Source organism: Tachypleus tridentatus, chromosome 7 (assembly GCF_004210375.1).
Source record: "Tachypleus tridentatus isolate NWPU-2018 chromosome 7, ASM421037v1, whole genome shotgun sequence".
Lineage (NCBI taxonomy): Eukaryota > Metazoa > Arthropoda > Merostomata > Xiphosura > Limulidae > Tachypleus > Tachypleus tridentatus.
In genome coordinates this window covers 5029594-5042581 of record NC_134831.1, presented here as the reverse complement: position 1 = coordinate 5042581, position 12988 = coordinate 5029594, and the positions used below count along the sequence as shown (strand labels likewise).

At 37.1% G+C, this 12988-nt stretch overlaps 1 protein-coding gene across 1 annotated transcript in view; it reads left to right on the top strand.

The window, feature by feature from the left end:
• The window catches only part of LOC143255035 (transmembrane protein 114-like), an 81636-nt gene extending 69024 nt beyond the window's left edge, over positions 1-12612 (top strand). The window contains exons 4-5 of the mRNA XM_076510054.1: positions 2194-2331; positions 11969-12612. Coding sequence (XP_076366169.1) covers positions 2194-2331; positions 11969-12222 — 392 coding nt within the window. The 3' untranslated portion in view covers positions 12223-12612. The remainder of the gene's footprint in view (positions 1-2193; positions 2332-11968) is intronic.
• Positions 12613-12988: the final 376 nt, after the last annotated feature.

Genomic DNA, 12988 nt, shown 5'->3' with positions numbered 1-12988 from the left:
ATATACGAACACCAAATTGTTTGAAAATGACAATCTGTATTAGAAAGAGACATGAATAAAGAAGAGAAGCCAATCTTCTGAAGGCGTTTCTTGTTTTGTCATTTACCTCTTTTGTCCAATAACTTCTCAGTAACATGTTTATGACATTGTCATGCGCATATTTTTAATTACATAATTTGTTGTGGTGTCTTCCAAGAATGTTTATTATAAACTTTTTTTTCGGTGGAGAGCTCCTTTAGTATAATTAGCAATTTCTTGGGCCTCGATGATTCACTGGTAAGCTTAAGGGCTTCTAACATGATTTTTTGGGTTGGATACCAGGTGGTCAAATTTGCAGCTAGCTAATTATGCAGTTTTGCGTTCAACAACAAACAAAAAGACAAAATTTTGGTTTTATTACGAGTATTTAACCCGTTTCTCACTCTAGCTGTAAGAAACATTTGTCTAACTATTTTACTGAAAATGTCTCCCAGTGTGTGCGGACTCACACTGCTAGAAACCGGGTTTCGATACCAATAATGAGCAGAGTACAGATAGCTCATTGTGAAGCTTTGTGCTTAATTCCAAACAAATAATTACCGTAAGTATATCTTTGTAATTAAGCACATAGCTATCTGTGCTCTGCCCACCACAGGTATTGAAACTGGAACTGTATACATCGTATATCTTTCTGTCTGTATGTCTTACTTCGCTGTTTGGCTAGAACCAAATAAATGTGCGTCAGTTTCATCATCAAAAGTGAGAAAGAGTACAATGTATTTAAAAAACCTTCAAAAGTGGTTTCATTGATAAACCAAAACCAAGTTTTCTGAACGTTGAATGTTTCTTGAGATTTCTAAAACACGAAGAGAAATGTATCGCAGAATCGCGTCCATGTTGGAAGCTTTATATGGATCATAGCTTTTGTTTTTAATACTCGAGAACAGAAGTTTTTCAATAATCTCCGTCCTAGTTTTGGGTCTGCTTTATTAACATTTAATGTTGAGCTTTGAATACTCCGATTTTGGTCGTCAGCTCTTGTTCTTTAGAAACAACTAATAAAACAAAACGAATTCGTAGCGACAAATCATACGTTCAAGAGATTGGTTGTATCTGATATATATTCAATTAAAAAAAACTAATTTTGTGAAAAAAATAATAATAAAATACAAATTTATAGTGCATGAGCGTTAACGTCACCTTAGTCTGTAATCTACTGCAAAGTCATCTTCCGGATAAACAATATAAAAGCAATATTCAGAAAGGGCTTTTGAAACAGTTATCTAATAAATTGAATACATATCTCTTACAAATAGTGTTTTGTATTGAAACTTGTAGACGTTTCTAACAACGTTTCATATTGTTGGATTTTCATTTATTGTTAAATTTGATTATTTACCCTATGTTTTTGATTTGCAAGGGCTGTTGATTATACATTTAATACGCTTTCTTGGCATGGCATGGCCAGGCGGGTTAAGGCATTTGACTCATAATCTGAGGGTCGCGGGTTCGAATCCCCGTCGCACAAGACACGCTCGCCATTTCAGCTGTGGGTACGTTATAATGTAACGGTAAATCCCACTTTCGTTGGTAAAGGAGTAGCCCAAGAGTTGGCGGTGGGTGGTGATGACTAGCTGCCTTCCATCTAGTCTTACACTGCTAAGTTCGGGACGGCTAGCGCCGATAACCCTCGTGTAGCTTTGGTGGTCATTTTACTATGAGAATGTTTTTTTTTTGTTTTTTTTTCTGGAGTTTGACAATGGAACAAACCATTTTTCATTGTTGCTTAAAACAATAACTAAATATAAACGGTTCTCTATAATAAAGTGCAGTAGGCATTCTATCTGATATATTTTTCATACTGTAAACTCAGTATTAGAGAATGGACAGATGATATTAATAACATTGTTACTATTTTTACCTACTGTGTTCTGTGCTTTTCGTAAGCGTTACATTGCTTTTTATAACATAATGCCAAAAATGGACTCACGTATGAAATGTTCAATGACATCTACACCTGAATTTATAGGGGGCGTAAGTATAATACCGTTGATTTTGTAAAGTGATATCAAACCCAATTACTTCCGGTCGAGTTTGTCATAATTAAATACTTGAACCACGAAATTTCGTAAACATATTTCCATGGATATGTTGGTATTTCTTTAACGTTTATTGAGCACTCTACATTAGTATGTCTATTTCGTTTCTTTTCAGATTACACAAGAACTGAAACAGCTTTTGCCATTATCAGCTTATGTCTCATGATTATGGGCGTTGGATTTTCTGTCTACACTTTAAAAGAGCCAAGATACATGTTCAAGAGACTGGCTGGAGGTGTTCATTTCATGACAGGTAGCTTGTTTACGGTAAAAACTTTCCAACACAGTTGATTACATCAAAGAGAAACTAATATTTAGTGTAAATATTGATTGTTAACAGTGATGGCAGCCTGAGACATTACGTGATTTAATTAATTAAGGGCTATAAAATTCGTGACATGAATTTCAATTAACTTCTTACGGTAGATTCTACCATTAATCCTTGCAATGGTAAATACAGTTAGGTTATAGTGTGTTATAAAAACATATTGTAATAAAGTAAATGATATGTTACAAAGAAACTATGACGAACAGTGTTGTCTATGTGCGTATATATATATATATTTCATATAGTTCTCATATATAAGTTAATTTGAATATCAAATCAAACTCATGGAGAAGTTTAATAAGATTTTATATACACATGAGTTAGGCTTAGAGATGACCTAAATAAAATGTGTATACTTACCATTATTGCTTATAATGTTTAAAGAACGTGACAGCGAAAACGCAACTTTCACCTTTATGACTTGTCACTAGTAATTCTTCAACCATTTTTCGTTCCCAGTATATAATTACTAATACTTTTAAAGATTTATCAAAGTAAAATTTAGAGAATAAAAAGCAACAGGTCTTTAATGGTCGGGTGATGATTTGAGCTATGATAAAGTGATACCAAATCCAGTTAGTTCACATGACCTTGTTAGAATGGAATACATAACGTACAAAACATTACTAAGATTTGAAAATAATTTTGTTTTTGGTTAAAATATTCAGTTAGTTTAAATTTGATTAAGAGCCCGGTATGGCAAAGTGGGTTAGGGTGTTCGACTCTTAATCTGAGGGTCGCGGGTTGGAATTCCCGTCACACCAAACATGCTCGCCCTTTCAGCCGTGGGAGCGTTATAAGTGACGGTCAATCCCACTATTCGTTGGTAAAAGAGTAGCCCAAGAGTTGGCGGTGGGTGGTGATGACTAGCTGCCTTCCCTCTAGTCTTACACTGCTAAATTAGGGACGGCTAGTGCAGATAGCCCTCGTGTAGCTTTGCGCGAAATTCAAAAACAAACAAACAATTCTTGAAAACCTTTAATATAATTTCACCTGACCTGCTAGTGGCTGAGTAGTAAGTTTGCAAGCTTAAGATGCTGAAAATCGAGTTTCGATACCCGTGGTGGGTATAAAGTAATAAATATGATTTGAAAAAAAAGAAGAAACCTCATAAACTATCTGACTAACTAGTAATGTGAAACTAATTCATGTGTAAAAATATATTTGCCAAAAACGTCTATGTAATATCTGTATACGAAACGTATCGCGACATTAGATATTTTATCTTTTGGGCAAGATGATCTTTGTTTATTTGTCTTTCAGTAAATCTTATCATAAAAACGACTTCCTGGATCAATGGAGTAACGGCCTTGATGAACAAAATGGGAGACTAAGACATCAACAAGAGTATATATCGATATATACATACATAGGGCTTATTGCTACGTTAATGTCATTTCTCAAAGTATGAAGTAATAAACGAACTACTTTTGTCTTTTTTGTCCGTCATTTCCTCTTTGTGTTACAGTTGATAATGTTGACAGAATGAACGGACATACTTTATCATTAACGTTAAGCTATAAGTGTGTCTGGGGTGGGGGTGAGGGAGTACATAGTCGGTATTGCTGCCTGGTAACCGATATGGCAAGATAACCTTGACACACAAACAGAATCGAACGAGATACATTTTGGTTCTCATGATATCCACTGCATAAAATGTAATTAGTAAAGTCACCACCAGAGCCTTTCGTTCGTTCCATAAACAAAAGCACACGTTTAATAGGCTTGATTAGGTTCTTTGAAGTAAATAAAGCCCACCGAAACTCAGTTCAATCTGCTAAAACATTTATGAGCTAAAGTATTCACCCCTACAGTTAATGTCATCATTTGAAGAAGTACAAATAACGTAAACAATTTTTTTCATCAATTTGTTTTTACTGAAAACCCTAACGATCAAACTTAACAATTCAATGTGTGAAGGACATAAGATTAGCATCAAAACGTGCAAAGAAATATATAAACTGAAATTGTGCTGATTGCATAAGTATTCAGTGCCCTAAGTCAGTACTTGGTGGAAGCACCTTTGGCAGCAATTACTGCTGTGAGTCTTTTTAGACAGGTTTACCCCATCTTTGCAGAATAGGATGGTGTAATTTATGGCCAAATTGGTCCAATTCTGACAAGTTTGATTGGGATCGTTGATGGCCTACAATCTTCAAGTCTCACCATAAATTTTCTATTGGATTGAAGTATGGACTTTGACTAGATCACATTCAGAAGATTCCCTTTCTTTTTTTGAAACCACTTCAGTGTGGCTTTGGCTATGTGCTTCTTGTCATTGTTCTGCTGCAATGTGAATTTTTGAACCAGTTTTAGATTTTTGGCTAATTAAAGCAAGTTTTCTTTTGAGATCCGCCATTACTTCGCAACATCTATCTTCCTCTGAGTCCTGATGAGCTTCGCAGTCCCTGATGATGAGAAACATCCCCATAACATGATGCTACCGCCACCATTTTTGACAGTTTGGATTGCGTTGACTGGATGATGTGCTGTGTTTTGCTTTCGCTAGATCTAACACTTTAAAGTTAGACCAAAAAAGGTCAATTTGTCTCTTATTTGACCACACATTCTTTTGCCACTTGTCTGTAGTATCATTTGCATGCTTATTTTCAGACTTCACACAAGATTTAAGATGATTCTTTTTCAGTAATGGCTTTTTTCTTGCCATTCGTCCATACAATCCAGCTATGTATAAAGGCCGCAGTATCGTTGATGTATGAACACTGACTCATGTCTGAGACACGGAATTTTGCAAATCTTTTAAAGTCGCTGTTGGCTTCACAGTAGCATCCCTAGCCAGTTTTCTGCTTGACTGACTGATTAGATTAAAGAGATGGCCTGATCTTGGTAGTGTCTGGACGGTATGAAGTACATTGCACTTGTAAACGATGGACTTTACTCTATTCAAAGGGATAATCTATGACTTCGAAATTTCTTGTAACCTTCTAATGTGTTCTTTATAATTTTACACCTGACTTGTTTGGAAAGTTCCTTGGTCTTAATGGCTGGTTTGTCGTATCACTGTGTGAGTTGTGGCTTGAACAGATGCATTTACTCTAAAGTCAAGTTAAACCACTTTGACTACACACATACAGAAACAAGTACACTAGTTTTGTGACCATTTAAGTTAGCCTTTTACATCTGAACTAACTTTGAGTTCCCGTAGCAAAGACGTTGAATGTTTAATGCAATTAAGAATGTTATAATTATCTCTGAAAATATAACTTACTTACATAATATCAGGGTGTTTTTTTTAACTTTCCGGTTTGGACTAGACTGTGCAGATTCTAAATATAAAGTCTTATTTGAAAGTTTCATGATTTTAAACTCAGGAGGCAACAATATGTGGGAACTTTGTACGAGTGAATCATTTTGCAAGGCACTACAAACTTAATTAAAGTAATTTCAGAGAACTCAGCAATTTTGATGGTCATGCACACCGAAAAATATTTTGTTTGTTTGTTGCTAAGCGCAAAGCTAAAGAATAGGCTATTTGTGACGTGTTCGTTGCGTATATTGAAACTCGACTTTAGGGTCATAAGTGCTCAGAAGTATCGCTGAACTACTGAGGGACTTGATCAAATGAAACATAGATAACTGGTTCATTTAATCTCAGGCATAACGCTGTCAGTTTAAAAGCTATTTCTACACCGTTATTGTTAGTTTTCAGTTAGTTATTGTTTTAAATTATTTTATTCAGTTTATTTGTTTTGAATTTCGCGCAAAGCTACACAAGGGTTATCTGCGCTAGCCGTCCATAACTTAGCAGTGTAAAACTAGAGGGAAGGCAGTTAGTCATCACCACCCACCGTCAACTCTTGGGGTACTCTTTTATCAACGAATAGTGGGATTGATAGACACTTTATAACGCCCCCACAGCTGAAAGGACGAGCATGTTTGGTGCGACGGGGATTCGAACCCGCAACCCTCAGACTACGAGTCGAACGCTTTAACCCACCTGACCATGCCGGGCTAAGACTAGAGAGAAAGCGGATAGCCATCACCACCTACCGTCAACTCTTGAGCTACTCTTTTACCAACTAATAGAGAGAGAGACTAGCAGCAACTTTATATTGCCCCCACGGCTGAAAGGGCGAGCATGTTTGGTTGAACGGGGATTCGAACCCGCGACCCTCAGATTACGAGTCAAGCGCCTTAATCACCTGGGCATGTCGCGCCTTTTTATTCAGACCGCGCCAGTTATATTTCTTTAGTTTTGCCCAATCGGATACAATGTTGTTTACACAGACAGAGTTCCAATGTGTTACATTATTCATAATAAGTTTGTGTTTTGTTCCAATGTGTCACAGTACCATAAAAACCTTGCCTTTTATTCTGGGGTGTCACAGTATTCGCCGAAGGTACCATATATATAAAAAAAATGTTAATAACAAGTATTCGCTAAACCTAATTTGTCTGCTATGCAGTCAAATTCTATCCTTACATAATGCCATTATGGGCAAATTTATATCCTGTTTTACTAGTGCTAGTGTTTGTAGTTAAGCACAAAGCTATGCAATGACCTAACTGTGCTCTGCCTACCACGGGTATCGAAACCCGGTTTTCAGTGTTATACGTCAGTAAACATACCGTTGTGCCCCATGGGGAGAGTGTTTTAACTAACTTTAAGCACAACAGCATTGAAGTAAATTGATATATCGAATTGGATTAAATATTACCAGCAATATAAGTTTCCTTTATGTGAAATTTCGGGCCACCAGTTTCTTCACACCCAAAAGTGTCCTATTGAAACTTTGAAAACTATAAGAAGATATACATAAAAAATGCTGTGAGTACCGATATTGTTGAGCTGACGATAACAGCAGGTTGAAACTTCATTAGCTGGAAGTAGTTTAAGGCGTTTTATTGCAAGCTTAGGCTTGAAGAAGGACGTTACTTCGAAACGCCACCTAATAAACACGGACTTTAATGGCAATATTTCACCTTTTGTTTATTCAAGTTTTACCAAGTGCTATTCCCAAGAAAATTTTGTAAAAAATTTAAAATAATCTTTGACTTGGTCAGAGTAAAAAAATCAAATATGAATATATGCGCTACCTTATTCTGTATTTGACCCTAACCACATCTGGTGCTGTGATTCGCCTCTCGGGTAAGCTGTATGAACCAAGAATTTTTTCACTCGAGTAGCTAGCCCTGACTACATCCTTAATGGGCAAATATATTTGGTGACAGGGATTCGAACTAATGGCTTGGAAATTGTAGGTCGAACGTCCAACCACTACGCCTAATTCAGAACATGTATTATATTTCTGTGTTATTCTTATCGAAGACTAAACATTACTTCTTTTCGCCACGCGCATGTGCAATGCTGTCAAGGGAATAACATTCTCAAAGGATCGAATTTATTTGTTTTAACATGCGAAATATTATTCTAAAGATGAAAAATAAAATCTACATAATCGAGGCTCTCATAAACAAATTGTTATTCGAATCAAAATAAGTTACAGCTTATCTCTTAATTTTAGCATAATGCTACACGATAGGCTGTTTGCATTCTGTCCAACAGGTTGAACTATAATCTGGACTTTGTAAGTCCGTAAACATAACGCTGATCCATTGGGGATTGGGGAAGAAGCAACAAATAGAAAACGAACTATTGTTATATAAAATAAATAGCAATTTGTTAGCAGTTATTTTCTTTCCTTTACAAAGCCCTTCCAGTAGTTAATTGGTTTTCAATAACTGCACTGGACAGAGCACAGAAAGTTCATTGCGACGTCAGGTACTTAACCACAAAGAAATAGACACTTTATGGTCTTATGATTTTAAATTATTATGTAAATGTGACTAAAACATTTTGAGCAATTAAATACTTTGCATTAAAATAGTTGAGAATTAATATAATAAAAATTAATAAATAACTTAATCAGTTGAGATTCGAAAGTTTAGTAGGTAAGTAAGACAGAATAATTTAAAAGAACACACTGGTGAACACAGCACAGCTAACCTGTCGTGCAGTATTGCGCTTAACGGCAATGAAACAGAGTAAACAGAATAATTTCTTAAGATACAGAATCACGGACTAATTGTTATCCTTCGGAAACAGAAGATACGACACAAGCTCGATAGTATTTTGTTATAAACATTAAACACTCGATTAGTGCACTATAAAAATAAAACCAACACTCAGGGAGTTTGTTTACATGAGAAATAAATCTAATAGTTTGTTAGTGGCCGGAGAAGACAACATAATAATACTACGACTTAATAAGGTAGTTTGTACTTAATTACTGAGTATTTATATGATCAAATGATACAACAAGGCCATTAGCACTTATTTAATAAATCAGGCCCGGCGTGGTCAGGTGGCGCTCGACTCGTAATCCGAGGGTCACGGGTTTCAATCACCGTCACACCAAATATGTTTGTTCTTTCAGCCGTGGGGCGTTATGATGTGACCGTCAATCTCACTATTCGTCAATAAAAGAGTAGCCCAAGAGTTGGCGGTGGGTGCTGGTAACCAGCTGCCTTCCCTCTAGTCCAGGGGTTCCCAACCTTTTGACACTCGCGACCCCTTACCTAAAAGTTTGAAACCCATGTGACCCCCTACTTAGGGCTTACTATCAGCAGCTTAATTTTTCTTTTATTTTCTGTGAAGGAGAGGGAAAGAAACATCTGAAAAAAATATTTAAAAATTCTGTAATTATTTATTAGCAAATTAAATCACATTGGTCCAACCTGAATTCACAAAAAGAACATATATTTCTCAAAATAATATTAACATAGGTTTGAAGAGCTATCCAACCCAGCTAGTGAGATGCCTGATGTTGCATTTCAGCAGCAAGCTTTGGAATTCGTGGCCGAGCGTTTGTTAGAGCCAGTCTCATGTCATCTCCAACATCCAATCTGTTCCTATTCTTTGTTTTTATATTGACAAGAGTGGAAAATCCTGCCTTACACAAGTAGGTAGAAGCAAATGGAAAGGACACGTAAAGCTATCATGCTGACTTTGGAGTATGACTGATACACAGCGCACCAGAACTGAGTTACGGATTTCACCTTGAAGAGATCACGAGCTGAAGAGTTGTTCTTTAGATCCAGAAATTCATCTTGGATATCATCTGGGATGCTGGATACATCAAGTTCAGTACAAAATGGGTTCCTTACCAGGGCCTCCTGTTCCTGTGATAGCTCATGAAAGTAACGCTCGACTTCCTTTTCTAGAGACTGAAGATGTTCGGTAATCTCATCCTTGAGGAACTGATCCAGTTGCATCTGAGACTCATCCGTCACTCCACAAAGTTTTTCAAACATAGCGATGTTTCCAAGATTGGTTTTCCGACGCCAGTTCTGCAGTTTGGAAACAAAGGCCCGAAGACTATCTTGAAAAAGGAGAACATGTGTTTCCCTTCCTTGAAGCTTCAAATTGAGCTTGTTCAGCTGGTCAAAAATGTCGGCTAGGTACGCAACCCTTTTATTCCATGCTTCATCTTCGAAGTGAGCTACAAGATCTTTCCTTTCTTGAGTCTCCAGGAATAGCTTTATTTCATCTTTCATTTCAAAGACACGATTAATAACCTTTCCTTTCGACAACCAACGTACTGCTGTGTAGAAGAGAAGGACTTCGTGGTCAGCATTCATATCTTTGCATAGTTCTTTGAATAGGCGAGTGTTGAGTGCTTGAGTCTTCACATAATTTACAATTTTGATTACAGATTCAAGCACTTCCTGCAGAGAGGCAGGGAGAGTCTTACTGGCGAGAGCATATCGGTGAATCATGCAGTGGATGCCCTTTGCTTGAGGTGCTAGCTTCTTCACTCTCGACTGGAATCCTGATTTCAATCCCCGCATAGCCGATGCCCCATCCATACAAACCCCACACACGTTTTCCCATTGAAGATCTTCGTCTTGAAAAAAAGTTGAAACGTTTTCCATGACATCATCAGCTTTTGTTGTGGTTTCAAGTGCACTGCAGAATAAGAATTCGTCTTTGATGTCATTTGAATTAATGTATCTCACAAAGACAAGCAACTGAGAACATGAACTTACATCTGTTGACTCGTCGAGCTGAAAGGAGAACAAAGGGGAACCCTTGATTTCAGTCGAAACCTGTTCCTTCACATCCACAGATATTTTAGAAATGCGCCTCTGTATAGTATTATTTGACAGGGATACTTGCTGCATCTTCTTTGCACTGATTTCTCCAAGAATAAGATTTACTGCTTTCATCATGCAACTCGCTACTCACTAGTACACACATACATACAGTTGCAGACACATACCCATTCACACAGGCACATTCACTCACAGGCACGCATACATACGCCCATAATATCACCTAATGATATTGAACTAACGTAGCACACGTTTTGCTTTGCACCGAAACAAAAAAAATGTAAGAGCATGAAAATGTAATTGATGAAATAAAATTAATGTTATCCAAAGCTACTTCTAACAAGGCTACGCGACTCCCCTGCCAAGGCTTGCTAAACTGGGAATGGCTAACGCAGATAGCTCTCGTGTAGCTTCGGGCGAAATTCGAAACACACAAACAAACGTATTTAATAAATCGGGCCAGGCATGGTCAGGTGGCACTCTATTCATAATCCGAGGATTGCGGGTTTGAAGAGTAGTCCAAGAGTCGGCGTTGGAGTGATGACATTTCCCTCTAGCCTTTTACTTGCACGAAATTAAAACGCAAACAAACTTATGATTTCATACAGCAGTTTGTATTTAATTACTAAATGTTTATACAATCAAATGACTTAATACGGTCGGTTTGTATTTAACTACTGTCACGAGACATAACATGCGCAGAAGTATTAGTGAACTAACACTTAAATACATTAAGGACCACGAATTATCATCCTACAACATGGACTGTATTAGTCCATAAATATGATCTCTTCGTGTAGGGTAGACGTATTGGTTTTGAAATAATTGTGGTTATATTAACGAATATCTAACCATTTTTTTATATGGTTAGTGGCGTCACGAGTGGTCTAATTAGGTAGCCGCTTTTTCTAATCTATAACAAATAAAAAAACGAACCTATTAAAAGACAGCCGTGATTTTTACCTAATAAAGATAATAATCATTATACATCAGTTTTTATTATTATATCTTCAGTCACACGTTTAGATGAACTGACGAAACTTCCCCATCTACTACCTAACGAAGTTAAATCATAAAACACGAGGTTCGTGTTTGGATGAGGGAAAGAGACAACACAGAAAGGGCGAACAAAAGAAACAAAAGCGTGTTTTCCAGTTAAGGAAGTTTTTTTTATTATTAAATCTATTAAGAAGGAAGTTATTCTGGTTCTGCCCCGAATGATTTTTTTTCTTGGGGGTGTGTGTGAAATATACAATTAACATCTGTCTACGTTATCAAGTTAAATCATTTTCTGACACACACATGCTTCAGTCCAAACACTATTCGAATTACACATTAAGTTACATAGTTTTTAATATTTTGAAAGGTCATCCATCAGTTTCAATGTGAAGTGTTTAGCCAGGAAATGACAATAATTGAACGTTACTCACTTTTTAATAATTATCTGTTATTTGGAAGCAATGTTAATGTCAATTTCCTCTCATAGCTGCAACAACCCTGGTCGTGATCGAGGTTCTTATAAGCTCCGTTCACTACGAAGAAAAGTTTTTGATGGCACGTCACCCACAAGGATCAGTGTGGGGGTACGGGTATTCGTTTGGCTTAGCGTGGGTGGTGTTCTCCGTTTATCTCTCATCTGGTTGCGCGTTCATTATTTTTTCCAAAAAACGAAAAGGAGATGAAGCAGCCAATGAGCACCAGGCTCGTGAAAACGAGCCCAACATACTAGGTCGCGTATGAATGAGCCACGAGAGTTCGAGGGACACGTGCGATGATGGGGAGAGGGGAGGTTATGACATACCAATATTACGAGACTCGATTGTATCTGTAACCGTTAAAATTTGTCACCCACAAAACACGAGAATTTTAGTTGCACTAAAGGAGTGGTGTTTTTTTTGTTTGTTTTTTTGCAGGAAACGAAAAATAGAAACTTAACAAAATTAAATGGAGTGAGTTACGTGTTGAAACCCACGTAAGAAGTGTGAAAATAAAATAAAATGTATGTAAGAAATGTGAAAATAAAATAAATAAGTGGAGGGAGGAAGTGTGAAAATAAAATAAATAAGTGGAGGGAGGAAGTGTGAAAATAAAATAAAGTTTGGAAAGAAAGTGTGAAGATAAAATGAAATGTACGTAGGAAGTGTTTGTTTGTGTTTCTTACAGCAAAGCCACATAGGGCTATCTGCTCACCCCACCGAGGGGAATCTAACTCCTGATTTTAGCGTTGTAAATCCGAAGACATACCGCTGTACCAGCGGGGGGCACATAGGAAATGTGAAAATAAAATGAAGTGTGCGTCGGAAGTCAGAAAACAAAATCAAATGTACGAGGGCTGTTCAAAAAATACGCGGACTGTTTGAATTGTGCAGCTCCAGTTGGTTCCAGGGAATCCGCTTGGTGTCGCTAGGTTCGCACAGATCAGCTGATTACGATGCCATTTCCCGATTGAAGATATCATCATTTGTGTATTAGCTACGCGGTTTTAAGTGAAGTGCGATTTTTTCGT